Here is a 26,745-nt window from a genome sequence, read left to right as displayed (position 1 = left end):
AAGGCCTGGTCAGCCACTTGCTAATCGTGCATGCGTGGCAAATTGGAGAATCTCGAGATTGCATGTTGTGGCAGCGGCACATACTCAGTTTATGTGTGTGATGCTGTTAGTGTTGGCTCGTGAGTGAACGATTCGTTCAAAAGAACGATTTTGTTTTCAGTGAACGAGAGGAAGTGATTCGTTCTTTTTTCAGTTCATATGACTTCAACCAATAGGTGCTGGTAATGCGCATTGAAGCTGGTGCCACCTCACCGTAAATCAAAACGAAGAAAATTACGTAACTTCCGGTTCACGAACGAGTCGTGAATTGCATTTCCCGTTCACCAACTGAACGGATCTGTGAGTGAACGAGTCAGTGAGTGAGTGATTTGCATTTCCAGTTCATCGTGTGAACGGATCAGTGAGTGACCGAATCCTGACTTGCCCGTTCGCGAACGAGTTAATGGGTGAACTGCCTTCCCGTGCATCAACGGATCAGTCAGTGAATGTGTTGCGTCTCCTGGCGTGAACTATGTAAGCCAGAAGGTAGATTTACGATTTGCCAAGGAAAGAAAGAACCACTCACTGAAACACCCCTTCTTTTATGCACGTTTTCTCCAAGCTAACAACTAACTTTATTGCATGAAGGGATGCGCCGTTATGCAACAACGGGGGGATTATGCTTCTCTTTGGGTGATCTTGATTTTATAACACTTGTAGTAGTTTTTAAATAACGTGTATACATATATACGCCTAAATATTGTTATCCAATATATCTACTGCAATTTCACATTGGATTGCTGGTTTGAAATTTACTTTTATTATTATTATTATTATTTTAATTAACATTTATGTTAAAACTTGTCTGGTGTTTTATTCCTTGTTTTTATATTCGCCAATTAAAACATAAAAATCAGACATTTGGTTAACTGCTTTATATGACAACATGTGTAGGTACACCTCATGGACACTTCAATAGGTACACTACACGAGGTAAAAATAAATAAATAAATAAATAAATAAATAAATAAATAAATAAATAAATAAAGGGTTAATTGCACAATAAAAGCACATTCAAGTTATTCCACAGCCATAGTGCGCCCTCATGCGGTTTAAAGTGAAAATAACATGTGAAGTGATCAACTATACTCGTAAGTCAGTAATGTGTTAATGATCAAGTAAAGATTTGTGAATAATTACACATATAAGTCGCTCCTGAGTATAAGTTGCCCCCCCACCCAAACTATGAAAAAAAACACAGCGACTTATAGTCCAAAAAATACGGTAATTGCGTGCGTGCGTGTGTGTGTGTGTGTGTGTGTGTGTGTGTGTGTCAAACAGACATGCAGAGAGAGAGAAGGGGAGAGGAAGGGGGTAGAGAGAGAAACATGGGTGGTAAAGGGGAGGGAGTATGGATCATGCATGTGCATTAACTCAGCTCCAGCGGCGCAGCAGCAGCAGCAGCAGCAGCAGCAGCAGCAGCAGCAGCAGCAGCACAGGAGGCAACGAGAGAGACGAAGGCATAGTCGGAGAGTTGGAGGGAGGCTGCTTAGAATATAAGCTGCAGAGGACCGCTCCACATCACTAAAAGAACAATAGAGGTGTAAGAGAGGAGGGAGGTGGGGGGTGGCCATGAGTGGAGTGAGACAATAACGGAGTAGAAGAGGCATCCTGTAATCAGTGTGGACTGAAACCGAGGCTCCTGTCTGGTCTGCTCTCCATGTTTTTGGGCACTCACCGTACCATTGCCCTCGTCTCCAAAGCCAGGGGAGAATGTCGGGGAAGAAGGAATTTGATGTGAAGCAGATCCTCAGGCTCCGCTGGCGCTGGTTCAGCCACTCGTCCCAAGGTTCGGCAGGAAGCGGTGGTGTCGGCGGGATAGGAGGTTACATTCAGCAGGATGGCACCGACCACAGGGGGACCCCAGTCCAGGGCCGGCTCAAGAGCCATTCCCGGGAAAGGGGTGGAGGAGGACTTAGGAAGTCAAGCAGCCCGGCCCACAGTATCCTGGCGCCGACGCCGGGACCCACTCCCATCAGTGTCAGAGCGGGTCAGCATTCATGGCAGCAACAACAGCAACACACCGTGCCGGGCCTTCAGGTCAATGAGGACACGTCCAAGTGCACTTCCTCACCCAGCACCACCAGGAAGGAGGACCCCAACACGGGCAAAGAAGATGTAAAAAGCAGCAAAGAAGAACCTGCAGAGATGGAGGCCAGAGAGAGGTACCACTGTTGACCTCACAGCCCATGTGTTCATGTGGTGCAACTTGAGTCACTTGCATATGCTCACTCCACAACACCTGCACAATCTAATGCATTTTGGTTAAAAAAGCGCAGTTAAAAAAATCTGACATTACTGAGATTCAGAAACATGTTTCTTATTGTGGTTGTTACGTGGAGCGGTGTAGATAGAAGTGCACTGTCTTACAATGAAAGCTAAATCGAATATTTTCTCTCTCTACAACCACGGTCAAACACAAACATAAGTGGTAAAGTAATCCTGTTTGTTTGGAGTCACAGGTTCAAGATCTGGTGTGGATAGAAAAATATGGAAATTAGACTGGTTGGTGGAGGGTGGCCAGTATACTTTGTGAGACCCCCCTTGAGTAATGGAGCCTCTTCATTTTGATATCCCTCCACAAGCTACCCTAGTATGGCAAAATATTGTACTGTAAATGAAAATGCTTTTCTGAACTGCGCTGATTAAGTCGAAGCATCAATGTATCCAAAAAGGGCCTTTGGGGAACTTTGATTAACTGAAGAGTGTATGCTGTGCATGTTAGCTTTGCTTTGAAGTGTTTGGCAAAGTACGTCTAATGAATAAGGCAAGGAGACGCCGCTGACCTCGGGACTCACTTTCATGCTCCACAGCTTGTTGGACAGGGTAAATCATTGACATATTATTTTAATTATTCAGTAGACATAAAGCCTCAAGTTCATTCCCTTTTGAACCCAGATTTGCTATCTTTCAATATGTCATGCCTTTACACCGACGGTGTCCTAATGTGTTAGGCGAGAAAAAGGCGTGACATCACTTAACAGTGGGCCTTTTAAACAGAAAGCACCGCTATCACATGAATTTCCCCGATGCCCATTAAAGTCACCTGACAAGGCAAATGCCATCACAGCAAGTGGCTGCAGCTCATGGTTTGATTTATCATAATGAAAAGTGTTTTCCAAACCATGGCTTCAAATGTCCACATGTTCATATTAGTCTTTTTAAAAAAAATAATTTTATGTTGTATGAGAGTTTGGCTGTTAAACTATCAAATCTGTTTGTTTACTTGTGTGCTTTCTGGCTGCATGCGAAAAGGCAAGCACCTTCATTTCAAAGATGAAATATAATTAATTTTGACTGTGACTTTCTGAGGAGCCTGGCACTATGTTTGCTTCATGTACCTGGTGAGGATTAAAAAATTGACGGCAGTTGCTTTATTTTATAATAGGGTCAAACTGAATGCATACTATGTGTCAAGCGGGGTTCACTGAAAGTCAGGGATAACAGGACGGACTGGGAATTATTCCAAATTAGCATGCAGTTTTGGAATCAGTTCAACATTCTGCTCTTCATAATTGGCAGATATCCATATTTGGTGTGTGTGTGTGTGTGTGCGGGGGGGGCTCCCTATGTGTGAAGAGTGCATGCATAAGAGATGTGTCCACAGTGGGGAAAAAATGTGTGCTACTCACTTGCTCTCAGGGGGACTGTGAGTTCATGTTGGTCATGTAACACACACACACACCATCATATTTGACAATGATGGTGAAATATTAAAAGGACTGCACTCGATGGGATCATAAAACATGCCCTTGGCCTTCTTGCACGGTTTTAGTGACATGCATTTATGGACTTCATAACCGAGCAAAGTAATCTGATATATACAGTCAATTTAATGAGAACGCCTTCCTCTGCACACATTAAATTGCTAAACGTCAACACTGATTTTTCACTATTATGAGTTCAACGTAAACTAGAACGACCCTCAGCAGTGTGCAGACCTTTTCCAATACCCCAAATGTCCGCATCTGGATGAAAATTTAAGTTCTTGTATATATACTTTCTTGTAGAAATGAATGATTGACTGAATGAACAAGGAAAACTGGAGGAGCCGCACCTTTACCTAGATTTGTTCTGTATAAAATGCCTTATGTTCTATGAAAAGTGTTTTAGCTGTAATCTTACAAACAAACCGATGATGAATTTGATGAACATATATCAGGCTCTTTCAGTCTGTTCTTTTACATAACACTGCAAACAAAAAAAAAGCCCTAACAAATTAATTGGGCTCTGACAGAAAACCGCATTGGTAGTTTATTGTCAACCTACAATGATGATGAATGAGTAAATAAATACAAATAAAAAAATCAGGAAGGAGAGAAGGAGCCCAAAGCTTGTTCTCGGGCCAGACACTAATGTAGGAGGAACTGGTCGTGTGCAATGTACAGGTAGTTCCCAGACAAGCTAACAGTTAGTTTTCAGGTTCAGTTTTTTCTTCTAATGCATTGTATTATTTTTTACTTCTTCTTAATCTTCTTTCTGGATGCTCTGTGGCACCTTGCTACCTCTTCCTGGTCAGTCATTCCAGTCATTCATGATACTATGGAATACATCTGGTTTAGGGAAGGAGACTGAAGTTGATGGAGACCGTTGCGTGTGCATGTGGTTTGCTGTGTAGGTTGTGTTTTTTTTCCTCCTGTCAAGTGTTGTGTGTAACCATGTTTTAAACATTGGTAGAGATGTTAAAATTGGTACATGCACTTGACAATGCCATGAAAACGTTAATGTTTGTTTAAGATGATCAAAAAAATGTAACGATCAGCCAAATATAGCCTAAACAAATATCAAATGGTTCTTAAAATGTTGTTTTGATTTATTAAGGAAAACTAAATTATTCAAAACTATCTGACACTATGTGGAAAAAAAAGTACTTGCCTCCTTGTTGAATCAATAATTTACTGTGGCTAATCACATTTTTAGTTCCTATCACTTATAGCGGGCCTAATATTAGTATGCCTAAACAGCCAAACATGATGGTGGTAGTGTGATGGTCTTGAGCTGCTTTGCTACTTCAGGCTATAAATAATTTATTGTGATTGATGGTGCCATAAATTCTGCTTTTTGCCAAGAATTCATACTTTTTTCCACATATCTGTAACTGGATGTCAATTGCTCAGTCCATAGAGATTATGCATCACCCACTTAGATGGAGCACCAAATCAGAACACTGACAAGCATCTCTCAAACAAGCCTCGTGTTAATAAAAAAAGAACAAATGCAACCCCTCAACAATTTAAAGTTACACAGGAATAGCTGGAACTGACATCTGAATGGGGCGTCCGTGAGGAGAGTTACGAGGCTAAGTAGGCCAGTGACTGTGTGACACAAGGAGAGCGAGGCAGATGTCACTGAGATGTGCACATTCATTTACTACACCAGCCTGATGCCCCTATTACGTCTCGCATCATAAATCCTTGACACATAATTTGTCACAATTCTTCAGGTTAACTCGACAAATGACTTATGTCAGATGTGGAAAAAGTAAAATAGTATTCACCACCTCTCTCTTCTTGGAAAGTATCACATTAGTGTTAAGATTTTATTTTTCACATATTGTCCAGCCATAGTTTAATGCACTGATTTTCAAACCGAGGGGCACATTGTAAATCTCCTATTTCATTCTATTCATGCTCTATTAGGTATATAATGACTTTGAATAATTATAAGCCTGCTGTCCTGCGGTATGTGTATGCTCAATCAAACTTGGGGAGAACAGTAAGTCACAACCAATCTCCCTTTCTCCCATCCTTGTGTCAAATGCAGCCACATATATACAGTATTTGTTCTGTCCTCGTCCAAACATATATATATATATATATATATATATATATATATATATATATATATATATATATATATATATATATATATATATATATATATATATATATATATATACACATATATATATGTGTGTATATATAGTGTATATATATAGCATATATAGTAAATATATAGCATATATAGTAAGTATAGTATATACAATATATAGAATATACGTATATATATATGTGCGTACACACACACACGCACGCACACACACACACACACACACACACACGCACACACACACACACACACGCACACACACACACACACACACACACTCACACACACAAATAAACCCTTACCTCTTGCACATAAACACTAACAGAGGTTGGAGTCAGCAGTTGTTAGTTTGAATGATATCTCAATTCCATCTCCGCCGCCTTGGAGAAGAAATACCACCACCATTCCCATGTCAAAAGCAGTAAGTCAGATATTTGGACGCCTAATAACACCACACGCATCACCATGTGTGGCACATGCTACAGAGGTGTCCTTTCAGACATGACATGTTTGTGGATGTGTTAAGTATCACTTTATAGATTCTCAGAAAGAAGGATCGATCGCATTCTGCGAAATACCCCCACCCCCCCACACACACATACGTACATATGAGAAATTATATGCTAGTCATATTCCCTTTCCGTACAAATCAGCATCTGCTCTTTTTCCAACCTTGCACATTGAGCTAATTCAAAGAAAATTATCCCTTACACAGCCTTTCTTTTACTTTTTGCTGCTATTAGGAAACACCATGACTCTGTTCTGCAGTATCCCGAGGCACTCATTTCCAGCCATTTGCATTAAAAATCACTGTCATAGATAACTGTAATAAACTGTAACGAAAAATAAATGAATATATTGAAGACTTGCAATTTATGGATCCCATTTAATTTATCGCACATATTTAAGCAAGATTCTTATAATAATTTTTTTAAACTTTTTTTAAATGCTGGTTTGTAACTAAAATAGCCTCAATGATTAACATCTGCGTAAAGACATACATTTCTCATGATGGCATAGCACATTAGGAACAGGCAGCAAAGTACGCAATTATAGTTATTCCCCACTAAAAGTAATACAGCAGCAACGTCAAATCCTTTGTTTTTGTTGTCTGCTGAAGACATTTGTGTTTCAGATCAAACGATGAAAACGGGACAAAAGTTCAGAATTTCAGCTCGTTCAAATTGCCCGTAGATGGTTGTTCGTGTGACCTGCGATTGGCTGGCAACTAGTTCAGGGTGTCCCCTACTTACTGCCCGCTGACTGCTGGGATAGGCTCCAGCACGCCCGCGGCCCCTGTGCGACAAGCGGTACAGAAGATGGATGGATATTTTTCATGTTCACCACTAAGTGAGAAGGGTTTAAAACTTCCAGTGCAATTGTAACCACTGAAAAATCAAGAAATTACAGACAGAGAAGACCACTATCGTCATTGCAGCCTCCCAGTTTGGATCTCAATAATAAAAATACAGTGTATTTATGTATGTATTGTTTTTTTTCTCACTCACCCAACTCCCCATGCACCCAACTCCAACATGCATGACTGCTAGTGCACCGAGGTGAAAGGAGCTCATGAAATATATACAGTACAAAACTGCATGAGGCTTTCGTAAGCTCAAACCAATCTCTGTCTAGCCCTCAGTGGCAAATAATCATGGCTTGACTTTGCTGCCTGGAAAGCATCTGATGCTTCACTGAGATCCCCAGTAACATGACTGACTCATATTTTTTTACCCAGCAGGTCTTATCAGGGGAACAGTCAGACTGATGCAGCATAGGAAGGACATGTGATGTGGTTATTTAAATCTGCTCGCTATAGATTAGATATCACTGCGCGTTATCTGCTGAGAAAGCTTTAAACAGACCTCATGCCAAATGCATGAACGCTAAGAAGAGGTTTGATATGAAGTCAAGAGAGAAGATGAAAAGGTGGTTAAAAGCCATATACACCACTTCCAGGATAACATTTTTTTTTGCATTAGCCAAGAACTAAACTCCATTATACTGAGGGGGGTTTCTAATAATGCAACCCCCCATGGAGCAAAACAAGGTAACCACACCAGTGTGAAAACGAATAGATAGCATAAATGTACATACTATTTCCCGCATTATAAAAGTGGAAAATGGTGGTGATTGTTCTTGAAAAATATTTTGTCCTAGATTATTTGCTTATATCAGCTTTCTTTGGCTGTAAAATAAAGCAGTGCTCTCAAAGATTTTGAAGACTTTTGAAACAGTTTGCCTAATTAGACAAATTCACAGTGCTGCATGGCTTTTCTTGGAGACCACAAAAGACCTCTTCGGGCCCCGATACCATTTGTGACCGAGTGAATTGGTTTGTTATATGCGATACATTGCAGTGGGCCACAGTAATTTCCCTGAGTCGGGTGTAGTGATGCTTTAGTGCCTCAATAAAATTGGGCTGTATACCTTTGATGATTCCACCCACTCTTGCAAGGGAAATATACACCTCTGAGAAATTTACCGTCCTCTGGAATGCGATGCCAAAGCAATTAGTGTCGGAGAGATGAGCATGCATGAAAAATCCTTTTTAGCAGGCCTTAGAGTCGATACAAAGGGAATGCTTTTATGGCTCTATTGTTGTTCCGACTTGTTTGGTGTTTCTATCCAAGATGAAGCAGTCATTAGGGAATTATTATGACAGCCCTATGTATTATGCTTTGCACTTCACCATAACATATAGACAATAAAGACTGACCTGAAGAGACAATTGAGCAATGTTAAAAATCTCAGCAAAGAGATTTTCACGACTTTAACAAACAATTCAGAGACAAGAGTCAAACACTAGGCTTAACTTTATAATTGGGTGTTGATCACAATGTTTAATCGACCGCCCTCTCCATTCTCCTTGCATAATCAATTTCTCTATGTCAATACTTTGTGCTGCCAACCAAAATGGGAGTCATTGGTCATTTATTGGAACACATCTGTAACTTGTCTAAATTATGTTGGTCTTATGGCAGCATAATAAAGATTAATCAGACAAATCAAGTGAAAAAGCTGTATGGAAATAAGGTTCAGTATAGTATTAACTATTTAAAGTGCTACTGACCAGCTTTTAGTGGACAAAGGACTTGGTCTGTGACTGGTGTTGGTTGGGTTGTGCATTTCAAACCAACTACTTGTATAGCTTGATTTTAATTAAACAAATTAAATATTTAAATGCATGGCACAGTGGAGCACCAGTTAGCATGCCACCTCACAGTTCTGAAGTGCAGGGTTCGATCTGGCTTTCCTGTGTGGAGTGTGCATGTTCTTTGTGTGGATATTATTAGACTGATTGTTACAATACCTCAAGGTTAAAACATTACTACAGTTCGTAATGTTTTCTGATGGCAATAAATACTCTCTGTAATAGTTATAAAGTTAAATAGCAGCAATTATGTTAAACTCAAGCATTATCTGTCTTTACACAGCAGAAGCGTGTTCCTGATGACAGTAAAATCCTTCTGTGACATGATGTGGTTCTTTTTGTGCAAGGAAATAAACAAGCCCAAATGTCAGAATGGACCAGCTCTGTGAAGGGTACCAAGTGATCGGGTTGCATTGTTCGGCATGCATCATAGGGATTACTGGTGAAGCAGCGTGTAATCTCGCAGCCCGCGGAGACGCCGATGTGCTTTCTCACAATGCAGCGATGAACAGGCGTCTACATTTGTTGAGTTCTCTCTGTGATTGGCACACATTTGTGTGAACACAGATAAACACGGGCAGTTCTAAAGGGAAGGCTGTGGATTGTGGTGCTGTTTGTCCCACTGGACTGGGCTACTTAGTTATCCACTTATTCACGGAGTTTAGCCCACAACAGTTTTGATTTCAGCTTGGAAAGATGCAAAAGCACCTCAAAGGACAGCTGATTTATGAGTGCCACATGTCCAAATAAGCCCTATTGTTCCCCTCTGCCATCATTCCTATGGTTGCCTCTTTGTGTCTTGGATAGGAGAGGAGAACTCAATATTTGAAACTGACATTCAGCTCAGTGGATATCACAGAGGACTCACGGATAACATGTCTGCTGAGGTTTTGATTTGGGTTTGAATCTCATCTTGGGCCTTCCAGTGTGAAGTTTACATTTACTATATATTCCCTGAACTTGAGCGTGTCAGGTTGATTGATGATTCCAAATGATCATTAGTGTGAATATGAAAGGAATCGGTTGTTTCGTCTATATAGTATAAACTCTGCGATTGGATGGCGATCAGATCAAGGTGACCTGAAGTCATCTGGGACAGGCTCAAGATCATCGTTGAGACAAGCACTATAGAAAATCACATCCATGTGATTTAAAGTAGAATTCTTTTTCTAACAATAGAGGGCTACTGTAACTTTAGAAACGGAACGAAAGGACTGAAAGAACACGAATGAGGATCAGACTCCATAATCCCAGATCATTCTCATCTTGTCTTCTCCAGGTTGGCTCTGAGTACCTTCACCAGAATGAACACCAACTCCTCTGACGAATTCTTCCAGGCCACAAATCACGCCGAGCAGACCTTCCGCAAGATGGAGACCTACCTGCAGCATAAGCAACTCTGTGATGTGCTCCTAATAGCAGGCGATCACAAGATACCAGCTCACAGGTCGGCGCCCCTACCGGCTTTGATGTACTATTCTGTTACATTTGATGTGAAATGCACAAACTTCATTAAGATTTCCAGTGTGAATGTTCGGCTTTGCTCTGGTCTTACCAGCCTGCCTTGTTGAGGACTAATCAAATAATCCTTAGGAGACAGTTGAGCCAATAGATGAGCAAACACATTGTTCACCAGTGCGCAAATAAAACCCACTGCTGTGATCTAATTACACCTCTGCCCTTTCACATTGACGTGTTATATTTGAGACGCAGATGCACACTGGGATCGAAAGCACAGGCGTGTCAATATGTGGACAGCTTGCCCTGGGGTGACTGGCTGAATGCGCCACAATTTGAAACTCATGATGAATCATTGTGCTACTTTATGTATTTTGAATGCCATATATAGTATTGGCTGTCCATTTCTGCAAACCACTTCCACAAGTCTCATCTGCACATCTAAAACCAACTAGTTGCCATCTTAATCACCTATGCATATTGTTCAGGTTTTTAGTTTTGAATTTATCATAGTAGACTACCATCACTTCAAAACCACATAGTACATGGTGTAATAGTACTCCAACTTGTGCTTCAATGCATAACCAATATTCACCCTTAAGTAGACAATACATGCCTGCTGACCTGCTGCCTTTGAACCTTCCTTGAATTTTCTTTGCACCAGACTGGTTCTGAGCGCCGTCTCCGACTACTTTGCTGCAATGTTCACAAGTGATGTGAGGGAGGCCAAACAGGAGGAGATCAAGATGGAGGGGGTGGATCCGGATGCCCTCACCTCCCTAGTTCAATTTGCCTATACTGGTGAGTGCTCATAAAGACATTCACAAGCTCTTGCAAGTCACTATGAGATCCCTGGAAAGTGACAGTGATTAAAATGGATCTCGCACTCAATTACTGGCCATCCCCATTACTTCCTGTTACTTTATGAGCACAACTCTTCTTCCATATGTAACTAAGCATATTTTTTGACTGTATTTTAAGTATCAAAAACTAAAAACAGAATATTATTATGATAATTTGTTCAACTTATATGATGGGGTTTAAAAAACAGTTTGGCATTTATTACGTCAATGAATGTTATCACCCAGGAAAAGGAATTACGCTCATTTTTATCTATTCCGTGGTAGCATGGCAGAAATTACGAGTGAATTATATCGCCATGACAGTTTTTTGTTGGCGCAGCTACATTTAGTTGTCACATAAAAAATGTAGCTTGCACACTCTGACATTGCAGGTGTCCTTGAGTTGAAAGAGGAGACCATTGAGAGTTTATTGGCGGCAGCTTGCCTCTTGCAGCTCTCACAAGTCATCCAGGTTTGCTGCAACTTCCTGATGAAGCAGCTCCATCCCTCCAACTGCCTGGGTATACGCTCCTTTGCCGACGCGCAGGGCTGCATGGACCTTCTTAACGTGGCTCACAACTACACCATGGTAGGGAAACACGGGAAAATACAAAAATGAAATGCACAGGCCCTCAACTCAAAATGCTTTACATATATATACTGCAAAATACGCATTGCCTTTGCCATACCAATGCTAAAAATAATGCTCAGTTTTGATTGACAGGTTTTGATAGGTAGAATGTTTACTATTGTGATTAGAGTTTGCAGAGGTGTGTCTAATAATGCACACCCCAATAATTATAGGGCGACAACTTGTTAGAAGCAGCTCTCAGTATGAAATAGTGAGGTACTGAACCATTTTAAATTACAACTACAACAAGAAACATTGTAAAATGAATACCTTTCGAGACCGAGGCCAATTTCAATAAAAGTTATTTATATACAGCTGAAATGCAAATTTTGTCTTCCTCTCCATTGCTTTTTGGTCTGTGGTTCAAAATGAAGAGACATACATGCACAATTGTCTAAAATAATTCAGTGTATTTATTCATGCTCTTTATTTATATTATCTATTATTCAGTACATTATTTCACTGTATTCTGAAGCTTGACCAGGGACTAAGACTACAAATTAGCCAATGATAGACATTTTTTTGCATCACATTGCCCCATTTTTAAAATACCATTTTGATTTTAATATATGATTAATTTTAATTTCACAAAATTTAAGAGTCAATCACATACGTTTAGCAAGCACATTTGTTTTTCAAATTTCTCAAACCTGGTGATATATTGATTGTACACTCTGCTTATGTCTCACTCTCAGCCTTCTCACTCAGGACCTTCATCTGTCTGTCTGTCCTGCTCTGTGTCCAACTAGTGTCGCCCAAGTCCTCTGGCTCTCTGTGTGGTGCTCTCAACTTGCTTCTTCCAGCTTTCGCAACATCATCATCTCATCTGGCTCTGTCTTACTGTCTGTCTGATTGTTATTCATCTTTATGGTGCAGAAATGTAGTCCTATACCTATTTTCGCTTCATTTTTACCTATAGATAAAAATCAATGGAGAGATATTTACAACATGTGAGTCTATAAATCAATGTTCTTTAGGCTACTATTGCTGGTTTGCTTTTTGTGTTGTGGTAACCTTAACAAATCTGACTGAGAAGCAGGTTGAATGTGCCTACAGAAAAACCGCAAGCCACATGCTGACCACCTCCGTAAAACTGATCCAGAACTACCAATGATACCAAATATTGGCGAGTGTACCGTATGAATGAATTGGGTATTCCATACTTCACCACAAATACTTGAATTGATCTAAAAAAGCAGGTGTGGTGAATAAATTTTTAAATGGAGCATATAAGCATTTTAAACAACACACGTTTCACTTTATGTTATTTCAGTCACAGTAATAATATAATGTCAATTTGGTGTTGTGTATGAATGATGACAAGTGAGCGTTTCATGAGACCCTCTGCATTGCTTGAGTGAATCGTACATCCTGTGCTTCAATACAATTGTAAAAAATTGTACATGCCTGCATAAAGACAACATATCAAAATAAAATGTATAGTTATAATGACATTTCAAAGTGCTTTTGAAAATATGCAATTCAAACTCTTAAAATAATGGTGAGCTCTTTATATAAATGAAATGTAATCCAACCAATTTTCCATTTCTATGACAGATTTATTAAGTACATGATAAATAGTAACATACACATGTAACCATACCTCCTTTCCACCTAACAGTCCTTCCCAGTGAGAGTTAGTAGTTGACACTCTATTTTCCTCCCCACTGTAATTCTGCCACAGTCTCCATTTGACAGCTCAGTGTCAAGCAGCTCCTTTGGCATCCTTGCAGGTTGGCCATGGAGACTGAGAGGCTAAGGACAAATATCAAGGTGAGGAAACATCAGAGGCAAAGACAGGCCAAATTGGTTGAATGCATTGGGGCAAAAATAGTTGCAGCTGACAGGTGATTTAGCTAGACTCTCATAAATCATACATAGGGGTGAAATCAGATTTAAATAGAAATGCATGTACAACAGATATTATCCAAACGAGGAATGATAAGAATATATTAACGTATAAAAAACACAAAGAAGTTTGTCTACTAGACTAAACAGCATTCCTGTACTATATACATCTAATGTTAAAAACATTATTCCCCAATTACTAATTAGATGAAAAAAATAAATACATTTACTTCATAGTAGATTAAGTAGATAAATGTCTTATATTATAAGATAAATGTCTTATATTATATATAATAGCGGTTTCACACAGTACGTGGACTCTGCAACAAGGAGGCAATAAAAGTGTACCTCCGGTATGCTAAATTGCAACATAACGTGAGGTCTCGTATGTTTTCATTAAAATAAGTGCATTTTATTCATGTATTATTGAATTTTATTTTAATTTTAATATTTGAGATTTATGTTTTATAAACAGCACTTTATTACAACTGTGAATGTTGCTAAAGTGCACTAGAAGTTGAGTTGGGATATTTGATAAATTACCGTATATTGTTTTCAGTCTCCCCCTAAAATGCTACTGTCAATTCCATAGTCTTTTCATAACAATTACTTTTTGAAATAAATGTCATGGAATGCCCACGCGAACCCCGTGGGGACAAGTGGTAGAGAAGATGGATGGCTGTCATGCAAGGCTGCAAATTCCTTTGGAGTCGAGCACTCATCCTCTTTGTTACCATCCCCTATTTTGAGACTAGTTGCATTCAAATAACCTTTCATAACCTGTAAAGAAATGAAATGAAGATGTCTCAGTTATGTTTATCATCTATTGTTTTGTGAAGAGAATTGGTTGACATGCACATATGAATAGAAATGAAAAGTTTGATGCCTTCAGTTGATCTAATTTATTTCAGCAGCTGCCAGTAAGAGATACCGTGTAGCTGCACATTGATTAGTGCAACCAGCTCAACCTGGAAATGGAATTCCTGTTACATTTTAGAAAGAAATATTTGCATTGGATTAAGATTCATACACAAGCTTGTCAGATAAGGTCTTGGCTGGCCATGCAGGAGTCACACAGCTGGGTATTCGTTATCTCCTAAAGGACATCTGCTCAGCCTGTTTACAAAGCTGGCTTCCGGGATCAGGAGGTTAATCTAATCATCAAACTGCACAGGATGGCTGAACTTCCTGTTCAATTGCTTTGGTAATGAGGAGAAAAATATGTGGACTTCCTGGAAGTCTGTATCCTACTTTAGCAGTGAAGATAGTTTTGTTTTAATAAGCTTGTTTTTTCCTGACCGATAAAGTTTGTATCTCATTTTAGAAATGCTCTTTTAATTGTGTCTTAATTCATGCACCTTAACTTTATTATAATCTAAAAGGCGATTTACTCAAGAGCAGGCATTTATCGGCATATCGAAGACATAAAATACATGACAATAATTAAACAGTTTGTGAGTGGTCCAACCAATTGGAGAGTGAAGACCGCTTTTTAACTCTGCCGGTAAAAATGCTATTAAAACAGTAAATAAAACAGTGGAATAGCATTATGGTGTAACAAGTCACACTTATAACCCTTATTCACATTAATACAAAGAATAGTAAGTGATACAAAGTGGGTTATCAAAACTAAAAGTTAGTAGGCTGTGCCAGATGAGATAAAGGCAATGCAGTGTCGCTCTCACTTCATTTAGGCATCCTAAATCAGTATCCAAGTGGAAAAGAAACACTGAAATACATGTCGTTCATGAAATCTAAACTCATCAATTAATTTCTAACGTTAGAATTTGCTGTTGTTACCACTTTTAATTTATTCATAAACAGCGTGATTAGAGGCGGTAATTTGATTCCTACAAATCGTGACTTGCTAGCCTCATGACTGACTACAGCTTGGCCTGGTGAGGTTGCTCTGATTCTCACCTCTCAATTGTGCTCTGAGGAGAAGCCCCAATCTCTCTGTTTGTAAAAAAAATGGGGTTATATAGTAATGGTGTGGATACTATTTGCAAAACAAAGTCAAATATGTTCTTCTTAGCAGCAATTATTTGTTTTATTTCCGAAAAAGTCTGGAACAATTAGATTTTTAAAGAAGCACTCCAAATATTTCCAAATATTTGAAGCCAAAATTTCATATATTGGAAAACTTGAAAAAAAAAAGCCTAGCTCTGTGTCAATGGTGAATGGTGATGTTATTACATCAGTTGGTCGTTTAAATACTATATTTAATTTTTCTCTCGAGTGTAATTAGACAATTTCCTAAGCACTCTAATATCTGTTAAGGTATGCAAAATCAGCCTGAAACGTATTGTAATTACATGTAACTTATGCCTCTTGATTGAGAAGCAAGTCGCCTACTTGTTCTTCTTTTCACCTAAGGATACATTACAAGTTATGATTAGTGCACTGGCTATGTTGTATCTTTTGTCAAAAGTAGAAGATATTAAAGAGTTAAAGCAAACAAATCTTTTTGTATTATTTCATTCCTTCACCCAATGAAAATAGACAAGAATCAATAATTGTGTTGAAACACAGTATTGATAATGAAATTGGAATAGCAAAATTCTAAATACTCAATTCTATCCCTAAACATGAAGCTGATTGTTAAATATAATCAGTCTTGGAGTAACTGAGGCACCCACTTAACTGCAAATATCATGGGCACTGTTGATTGAATTCTTTCAAATTGGTAAGAAGAAGAACAACATTGACACCAGTCAAAGCCTACATCTGAAGGCAATCTCCTGTAGATAGCATAACTAGGCTCGGGGCAATTAAGCATCTTCTTTGGTGTACCCCCCAACTTCTGTTTACTATATATCAAAATGACTGATATGGTAAAAAGTCTTGCGACAAAAAAGCAAATGGTGATACAGTAACCATTACTTTTACACAGGAATGTCTACGGTGCAGTCAACCAGCTAAATGGAAAAACAACACAAATTCTAATTCAATTGACTTGTCTTAGAAAGTATAGCTTATTTCTCCATTCCTCTTTTGCAGGGCTTTAATCGATGCATATCCTCTCCCGCTACTCTTGTTTTACCCACCAGTGAGTTTGCAAGCCAATGAAATCACATCCTTTAAAATCATTATGAAACAAACACTGTTTAGCTTTCAATCGTCTTGTCAGCCTGGTAATTAGAACCTACTGGTCCTAAAGCAACGTCAAAGAGTCTCTCCATCAAGTGTAACCACAGCTGATCAATGCACATCCTTCTTTTCATTAAAGCTTGTGGTGTAGAGCTCTCAGATCCTGCTCTGGTAATGGCGCCGAGCGAAACACTGCACGTTAATGATCAATAGTTGGCTTGTTTTAGATAATTGTTGAGCAACCACTAAGGGAATGAATGCTTTCTTTCCAAAGAAAATATGTTTGGTTCTCCCAGTTGGACTCAGGCATGGTGCTTAGATAATACAGGGGCATGCACGCGCGGTGTTTTATATCACATCATCTCTAATGGAAGTGCCCCGCGATAGTGCCCTTGAAAAGGTTGCCGCACGGTGTTGTAACATGGCCCTGGCTGCAGGCCAGTAAAATGAAGATCAATCTTTAGGAGGGCAATGGCGAAGAGCTTTCACATCAAAAGTGGCAGCGCCGTGATGATAATGCAGGGCTTTTCTGTTGCTCGTTAAAAAAGCTTATAAAAAGACTTAATGGTGTCATGTATGATCAGCGGCAAAAATGCTTTGTAAGCTGATGAAGGTTTTCAAGGGAGATTTTTTCAGCTGGGCCTGCTTGCTGCCTCCATCATTTTATTTTATAAGTGACAGTTATATCTACGCCTTTGGAATTTGAAGCAACGGAGCATAAGTCATCACTGTTATCGGCTATGAGAAGACTGTGGAAGCCTGAACTCTCTTCTCTGTGCTTTCATGCCGTTGCTCTCCTTGCTGCAGTAATAAAAATAGACACACAGACCCATGCATCAGGCGAAGTTCTGGTCTAATGACTGATGATTATGTCCCTTTGGCATCTCTAAAACCAGGAAAACTTTCTGGAGGTCATTCAGAACCAGGAGTTTCTTCTGCTACCCACAACTGAGATAGTAAAGCTGCTGTCCAGTGATGACATCAACGTGCCTGATGAGGAGACCATCTTCCAGGCCTTGATGATGTGGGTGAGATACGACGTCCAGCATCGACAACAGGACCTCGGAGTCCTTCTGTCTTACATTCGCCTGCCTCTTCTTCCTGCACAGGTGACACATCATGTCTTACTTGAAGTTATGTGAAAATACTTTGGATTTTTTTTTTTTTCGCTTTATCATCACCGTAACATTTGGACTAATTTGGAGACTGTCCCCCACCACCGATCATTTGTATGATATGAGAGGGTTTGATGATGGTTGTTTATAGATTTATGAAAACGTGACATTGGTCTAGCGAGTTCAAGCACTGTGTTCTGCATTAACAATGTCCGGGTGGCGACTATATCGAGCCACTTGAAGTTCAGGGACACTGGCCCGATTGGGTCAGTTTATTTCCTGAATAAACAGGATTAAATCAACATGTTCTTGCTTTTTAATGTTTAATATTCAGTTGTGGCCACTTAAATTGATCAGTTGTCATTGATCTTTTTAACCACACTGCGCACATTATTTTGGGGATCAGATTAAATCCTTTAGATGGACATTCTGCCACCAAATTGTGACTTCTGCTGCGCATCAAGATTAATAAATATTTTGTCCGATTAAGTGCACTTGTGTGTTTTTTTTTAATGCAGCTTATTGCTGATCTGGAAAACAACAAGATGTTCTCTGATGATCTGGAATGCCAAAAACTGTTGATGGAAGCCATGAAGTATCATCTTCTGCCTGAGCGCCGTCCCATGTTTCAGAGCCCAAGAACCAAACCCAGAAAATCCACAGTGGGGGCACTTTATGCCGTTGGTGGGATGGATGCTACCAAGGGTACAGTATGACCCATTTACACCAGATAGTCACACATACGTAGCAAAGCAGTCGATCTACAATGAGATTTGTGTCTTTTAGGTTCAACCACCATCGAGAAGTATGACCTGCGCACCAACACTTGGGTCCCACTTGGAGTTATGAACGGACGCCGGTTGCAGTTTGGTGTGGCTGTTATAGAAAACAAGCTGTATGTAGTCGGTGGAAGAGATGGGCTCAAGACCTCCAACATGGTGGAGTGTTACAATCCAGTCAACAAAGTGTGGTCAACCATGCCCCCCATGTCAACACACCGACATGGACTTGGTGAGTGGACGTCCGTCTGGTTGGTTGGTTGCTCGGTCAAAGTATTTTACAACCGTTATTGGTCCAAGACACCCAATTTACATAAGAAAAAAAAGTATGAAATGAAATCAATGAACTGTCTCAATTGACTTGTTGTCTGTGATTCCCAAAAACAATTTGAAATGTGGGCTCACCAGACCACTTGTGGTCACACTTGTCCACTTTGTGGCAGTCCATTTTAGATGAGCCTTTAAGGAACTCAATCATGGCACTCCCCTGTTTTCAATTTACCTGTTCAATGTTCCAAAAAATAATTTTAATTTAATTTAGTTTCATACATTTATTTAGCATTCATCAACTTAAGTCCTTTATTTAACATCCATTTTTGGGAACGTGTTGCAGTCATCAAATTCAAAATAATTCAAAAGTATTTGCAAAAAAAACTAAATAAAAATAATGTTCATGGTCCTATCTATTGTATTCAGTTATACCATTATATTTTGTTTTTACATTTTACACAGTGAGCCATCTTCATTGGGATAGATAGATAGATAGATAGATAGATAGATAGATAGATAGATAGATAGATAGATAGATAGATAGATAGATAGATAGATAGATAGATAGATAGATAGATAGATAGATAGATAGATAGATAGATAGATAGATAGACTGAAAAACTAAAAACACACCTTTTTTCATGTCATGTTTTTGTTCAGTCAACAAAGTTTGATAGCGATACAGGACATTTTCTGGATGTATGCTCCAACCGGTATCTGCTAACATGCTGTGAATTTGAAATTAAACATATCTTTAGAGATACACCTTTGATATATTCTATTTGCCCGATCAAAGCAATGTGGGCAGTGCTGTCCCGGATCTTCCTCAATCCTCCCTGCCCGACAAATCTCATATCAGAAGCGTTTTGATTTATGGTTGAAAGAGGTCTGGGTAACAGAACCTCGAGATCTTGTCAAAGCTTCGTGGGGCCTGGGGTTTCAGTAAACCCGAGCGGGAGCACACTTTACACATCACCTAGGTTTTTCTTTGATGTTTCGTTCAGCCCAAATATCTGCTTGCTCTGATTGTGCCATGCTTATTTTCAGTGGAAATATATTTGCGCTGTACATTTCCCAGTGTCCCCACAGCTTACAGGGTAGACAAGAAAAAACAATTCATCTTAATTTCTCAAACCACACTAAAAGAGAGCTTCACCCTTCAGAATTGTTTCTTGACGACAGTGTTGATTTAATTCAGACCTCTCTTAGTGCAGCATTGTCTTTTGGTTCCTCCCACAAAATAATTAAACTTTCACCACTTAGAAATATGTTGTGCGCTATTGTAAAACAGGCTTCCGCTGTGATTTGAGACCAAAGAAAAACAAGGCGGTTTCATTATCTTCCTGTTTGAAAAGGTTTGCCCAGTTGCAGCTCACAATTTATGTGTTGTTTAGTTTCCTCTGTGATTTATGGTTGACTTAAGATGCCAAGCAAGCGTCACTGCAGATAGGTGCCACTACTAAATAAAATGTTATGATTATATTTGTAATAGTAGTAGTAATTGAAGAAGTAGCTTGCCATTGCAGTGGAAGTTTTGCAAGTATGAGGTACATGCATGTTATCATGCACAGCTCTCAGTTTATTAGGCACAGCATCTGTCTTGGCTCAATATGTGCAGGTATTGCTGTGCTGGAGGGCCCCATGTATGCTGTAGGCGGTCATGATGGTTGGAGCTATCTCAACACAGTGGAGCGTTGGGACCCGCAGGCCCGACAATGGAACTATGTTGCCAGTATGTCGACACCACGGAGTACCATGGGAGTCACCGCACTCAATGGGAAGTACGTTGTTTGGCCTTTTCTGACCCTTGCCGACAGCCTGTGCAGGGCAAAATGCTGATTTATGCAATATGTAAGGAAAAACTTCCTGACCATCTGCTGCTTAGTTTCGAGCCTTGGGACAAAATTGATGGAAATGTGAGGTGGAAAAAAACAACTGGGAGGTAGGGGTGTGTGTGTGGGGGGGTGGGTGAGGGGCGTGGGGGGGCTAAAAAACCCAAAACATACCACATTCAGAGGACTCGAACAGTACTTGTAAATTATTAATGCGTAGTGCCGCTTAAGAAGCTACTACTTGGTTGCAAGAACTGTAATAAATATCATGTCCTTACAAAGACAATGATTTTAATCTAATTCCTACATTACATTCATTGACACATTGTGAAATAAAAAGCTCTCTGATAGTGTCAAATGAGTGAGTGAGTGAGTGAGTGAGTGAGTGAGTGAGTGAGTGAGTGAGTGAGTGAGTGAGTGAGTGAGTGAGTGAGTGAGTGAGTGAGTGAGTGAGTGAGTGAGTGAGTGAGTGAGCAAGGCTGATTTTCTTCAGGTGGCTTTTTATTTCCACTGTATGTAGGTCCGAGTAATGTTTTTCTATGTAGCACTCAGAGGCCCCTGAAAGTGCTTCACGTAAAGTGACTATTGTATGTTCTGCATGTGTTGTGTGAGCAGAAAGCCTAATTTGTGATGCTCTAGCCCACAGGTGTCAAACTCAAGGCCCGGGGGCCAGATACAGCCCACCACATCATTTTATATGGCCCGCGAAGACAAATTGTGCATCAATTTCGTGTGTCATTACTAGTATTGCTAACTTTTAATATCTTTTTTTTAAAATATTTGACCAGTTTTTACTCGTCTGATTTGAAAACGAGTTATTTGTCAGTTTGTTTTGTAGCTTTTACTGTATATAATATGAGGTGCTCATACATTTATTTGGGTTGACAGTCATAATGGCCCTCTGAAAGAAGCTATGTCTACAATGCGGCCCGTGAAAAAAATGAGTTTGACACCCATGCTCTAGCCAGATTACCAAAACCTAGTCAGTCAATAACAATCATTATCAGAAATTAAACCCTTACAAAAGTAAACAAGGACTGTACCACAGCGGTTGACTCCGCTGGTTTAGATTGTAGTCTACTTTCAGGAATGCGAGTATGCAGTAGTTGCATAATTTTATGTGAAATACTGGAAATGATGCAGCAATATACATATTAGATGTGTGACTTTAACGACACACATTTAATCCAAATCAGTACTTTGTCTGACAATTCAGCCCCAGTATGTGAAAAGGACTGTAACAATGAAGCTCTCATTTGACTTTAAATATATTGATGCTGAAAACCAAAAAAAGAAAGACAGAAAGAAACGAGGCTTCTATGCTAAGATGTTGTGTTGGAGTTATTTTGAAATGTAGGTCAAAAAAGACAACAAGGAAACTGTTTTCCAAGTCTCTATTGTCTTGCTGTTGGGCTTGTGGGCTCCCGGCTCTTAAAGCACTCGTGATGATTCTTGATGGAAACATAGCCGACAAACTCTGCTTCTCAGCAGTGGGACAGTAGACTTGAATCATTACGCTACTTTTCTTAATATCTGTGGTGGGACTTGCATTTGGTACCGGGGCCCTCAGTGGGGTCTTACTCAACTCAAGTCCGTGTCTCAATACTGTATTCTTACTAATGTTTCCATTATAGAAGCCATCAGTACGATCCAAAATTACCACATAATTGGACAAAAATGTGTCTCATGGATTATTTGGACCAGTTCAAAATCAAGATTTATCCAATAATGTCTTTTTTGTATTAATATATGTTTATACAGAAGAAGGAAGGTCAACCAGTCGTTTCTGAATTGCTGTTTACATTATTACACAATCCATAGTGAGTTTTTTTTTTTTTATCTTGCACTCGTCAAATACTCTTAAAATAATTAGTAACCAAATAAATACCGGTATGAAAAGGTTTATTTCCATAAACCTCTTCCATTGTTTACATTTTCAAATGAACACTTCTACAACAATCCTAAAAAATCTCAATGCCCCATCACTGGTAGACTATTTTTGTAACAGCCCGTGGGCTACTCATGCGAACCTTGAGGGCTACCTGATGGTGATCCCTATTTTAGAGAAAGTTTGTTAGTTTTTATTTTTGCAAAAATGCTTCATTTGTTTGAGTTTTTATTCGTTTTAGAATTAGTTTTAATATGTTATATACATGGAATATTCATGGAATATTTGTTGAGTGCAAGATAAAAAAAAAAACAATTCAATCAAACTAGAATTTTCAAATACCTGTTTGATCCTCTTTCTATGCGGATGTACTACAGCAGTTCCAAAATAAATACATTCAAAATGACAAAGACACAGTCAAAGTAGAATTTCATTCTGATTATAGTGAGTTTTGTAAACATAAGGCGCTGTTGATTTTTTCTATCTCAGTAACTGAGATCATTACACATTTGTGCTTTTACATTCCCAGACTGTTTGCAGTGGGTGGTCGGGATGGCAGCTCATGTCTGAGATCTATGGAATGCTTTGACCCTCACACCAACAAGTGGAGCATGTGCGCCCCGATGGCCAAGAGGCGAGGGGGAGTGGGTGCGGCCACCTACAATAATTTTCTCTATGCTGTGGGTGGACATGACGCCCCGGCCTCCAACCACTGTTCCCGACTCTCGGACTGTGTTGAGAGGTGGGAGAAATTATTTTCCTCCGGAGAACATGCACAGAGAAATGTTACACAAACAAAATTTGGTTTTGCGCGAGGAATTCACTCATGGGTGTGGACACTGATGACTTTCTCTCACTGGAACAAAAGATGATTTGTTTCCCCAGCTGAGGTCATGGTTTCCATCAGTTCGTATATTTCCTGGTGTCTAGCACCACCTGGTGGTCTCTATGGATATATAAGTGAGTTTATACCAGTAGTAGTAATTCCTTGCTCTTATGAAAATCTGCAAATTATTTATGATATATGACAATATTCATATAGCTAATATTATTAAAATAATGGTAATAATGCATTAAAGTAGTTTATAAATATGAATTATATTACTCGCTTTTAGGGTCTCTCCAAGTAAGAGTTGTATGGTTTATATGAAATGAAGTGTTGACAGACTCACTGTAAATTTTCAGTTTTGTTTGAGTGGCAAATTGCAGCTATAAATTGTTATTTTTGTTATAATTATCCATTTGGCTTGCCCAAACACAAATATTTTAGGCATGTATGCATTCATTCTTTGTCACTTTTTAAATGTAATGACTTTGCACTTTGAAAATCCTTAATCATCTTGATTATTAATTATAATGGAATGCTTGAGTGATCTCCACAGATTGGGAAAGTAACTGAAAGCTGAGGTTTTTCTAGTAACTGTTTTATGGATAGAACATTTGCAGTTTGAGTCACTTTAACTAATTAATACAATAAGTACCGTAATGTATGTATATGTGAAATGAGATTTTACAGTGCGAACACGCAGCACTAGATATACAACAAAGCAAACTGCATTGCTCCAATTTACAAGTTAAAATCATTAAATGTTGCTCAAGTCATAAATCAATGACACATCACATGGGAGGACTTTAGACCGCACAAAACCAACCGTCAATATGGTGCTCCCATATTTAATTTGACTCTTTTTGGACCTATCGTCTGCCAGCTGCTATTTCCAAGAGTTTCACTTTTTCGAGAGGGAAAAGACCCATTAGTGAATCCTAAGGCCTCTGTTATTAGTCACAGATGGTGTAGCAATATAGTCCCCTGGTTTGGGTGCAGACAGAGCAGATTCAATTTGCACTTAGTAAATGTGTGACTATGAGTGTGAGTGGTTGATTGTCTCGATGTGTCCAGTCCAGGGTGCTCAGCTCACTGAAACCCTTGACATGATAAAAAGTCTTCCGTTGTAGCAGTACATACACAAAAATAAAGTATCTTGTTGATACTCCTGAAAAGAAACCGTTCATTATTAAACAAAATGTATTTTACTTATACAACTGATCTGTATGAAACAAATGTAAATACTGAACTAAAAAAAGTTAAATCCTCTTAAAAAAAAGTTGAATCCTCTGAACTACAGTATTATGCACAGGTTGAATATTCATTTAGTTATTCTTTTGCACTCCAAAAGAGGGAACCCACATGATACTCGTTCCACACTTTGAGAATCACTGTAAAGAAACTTGAGCTAAACTTGATTCATTTGAAAACATTACAATTTTGTATACTTAATTCCCAGAATTTTGGGAACTGCGTTCAGTATATTTCACAACGCTTAGAACGGAATTAAAAAAACAACAACATTTGTCTAATTACAGGTATGACCCCAAGACAGACACGTGGACAACTGTGTCCTCTCTCAGTGTTCCTCGAGATGCAGTGGGCGTCTGCCTGCTGGGTGACAGGCTGTACGCTGTGGGCGGATATGATGGGCAAGCCTACCTTAACACTGTTGAGTCATACGATGCGCAGAACAATGACTGGACCGAGGTACTATGCTGAACTACACAAATTTACATTGTAGCCATAACAAGCTCGGTACCAATAATTCTGAAATTATAAAGAAAAGTAAAACATGCACATACTTCTCTATACCAATGCAAATTGAATGACTATTTGTAGTAAGCTTGTTTTTAATTATCGACTGTGTTTTTCCAATCTTGTTTTCATCATGCTCGAGGCATAGCGGAACTATTTGAATTCCTGAAATGAGAAACTGCATGTTAACCTATTTTTTTTCTTCTGCAGGAGGTCCCTCTAAACATTGGCAGGGCAGGTGCTTGCGTGGTGGTGGTGAAACTGCCTTGAGCGCTTTTTGTCCCACGCCCGCTTGATATATAAACAAATGAAGAAGAGCGGACCACCAAAACAACAAAGACACGTCCTCTGAGAGACACTTGTTTTTATCCTTACTGCTTTCCAGATTTTTGCAAAAATAAAAAACATGACCAAGTCTACAAGCCCCCCCCACCCCACCCCCCATCTATCATTGGCGCATGTATGGGCCCACTCGGGAGGACCCGCTCCCAAACTGGAATGTGCATTCTTGACATTCTCAACCGATCAACAATTTTCATATTCTTGGCCAAACTGTAAAAGTTTGCCAAGAAGTTGATGTATTGCTTTGTTATTCTGGTTTTACAAAAAAGGAAAGAAAGCTCTGTGTAAGATGACATTTTGGTCACATCATCTGAACTACAGATTTATACGTGAACATTTTCTTATGGTTGTCGTCTCGACTATATATTTTTGGGCTACTTTTTTCCCTTTACAGCAATTCAAGCAAACACGTCACTGTGAATAATAAAAACAAGGAAGGTATTAGATTTTTTTGGTGGCTAATGTATTCAAATATGTTGCTTCCTGTCAAGCCTGTAGCGTTACAGAACATCAAAGTCATCTGCTTGTCTTTCAAAGTCTGGCGGATTGAATAAAAGTTTACACAATTGTGAATTACACAAAATATATCATATTGATATTTCACATTGCTACAATTGTGTTGATGAGTCCCGTTTAAAGCTGTGTGCTCAGATTACTGCAGTTATTTCTTATTTCTTTTGTGCGCACAAGGTGAAAGTATTTAATCACAATATCAAGTTTATTGTGTTCTGTATGAGACATCTAGGATCACATATGGTTAGCGCTTATTGTCCAAGTTTATGATACAATATCCAACGCCTGACTGCCAAAACTGGAATGTTTTTATTACTGTAATTTATATATCCCACTCACGAGAATAAAAAACAGTAAGAATTTCTATTATTATAGTATGCTTCCTACAGCAAATGTTACTTTCTATGTTTTTAATAATTTTGTACAGCAAGTTAGCATCTGAATACAATGGTTTAAGTTTACTACATGTTCAAATCCATGTTTCAAGGTGGATGTGGAAAGATTATTGCGGGAACAAATTAAACATATTTA

The 26,745-nt window shown here is 39.1% G+C and overlaps 1 protein-coding gene across 1 annotated transcript; it reads left to right on the top strand.

Moving 5' to 3' along the window:
• The first annotated feature begins 1,406 nt into the window (after positions 1-1,406).
• Positions 1,407-26,745, top strand: klhl4 (kelch-like family member 4). Its single transcript, XM_088384747.1, has 11 exons — positions 1,407-2,204; positions 10,302-10,469; positions 11,145-11,281; positions 11,715-11,911; positions 17,788-18,000; positions 18,525-18,711; positions 18,793-19,017; positions 20,674-20,836; positions 23,305-23,517; positions 25,140-25,311; positions 25,570-26,745. The coding sequence occupies exons 1-11, from the start codon at positions 1,753-1,755 to the stop codon at positions 25,627-25,629; spliced, it is 2,187 nt and encodes a 728-aa protein (XP_088240873.1). The 5' UTR covers positions 1,407-1,752; the 3' UTR covers positions 25,630-26,745.

The sequence above is a fragment of the Syngnathus floridae genome, chromosome 1 (assembly GCF_059516105.1).
Source record: "Syngnathus floridae isolate MCC-2025c chromosome 1, RoL_Sflo_1.0, whole genome shotgun sequence".
Taxonomy (NCBI): Eukaryota; Metazoa; Chordata; class Actinopteri; order Syngnathiformes; family Syngnathidae; genus Syngnathus; species Syngnathus floridae.
The sequence above is the reverse complement of the archived record's forward strand: the minus strand, read 5'-3'. Positions and strand labels throughout refer to the sequence as shown.

Excerpts from the sequence above, each read along its gene's own strand:
- klhl4 (XM_088384747.1), top strand. The coding sequence starts at position 1,753 with ATGTCGGGGAAGAAGGAATTTGATGTGAAGCAGATCCTCAGGCTCCGC. Across the intron at positions 11,912-17,787 it reads TGGCTCACAACTACACCATG|GAAAACTTTCTGGAGGTCAT; the intron begins GTAGGGAAACAC and ends CTCTAAAACCAG. Across the intron at positions 25,312-25,569 it reads AGAACAATGACTGGACCGAG|GAGGTCCCTCTAAACATTGG; the intron begins GTACTATGCTGA and ends TTTCTTCTGCAG.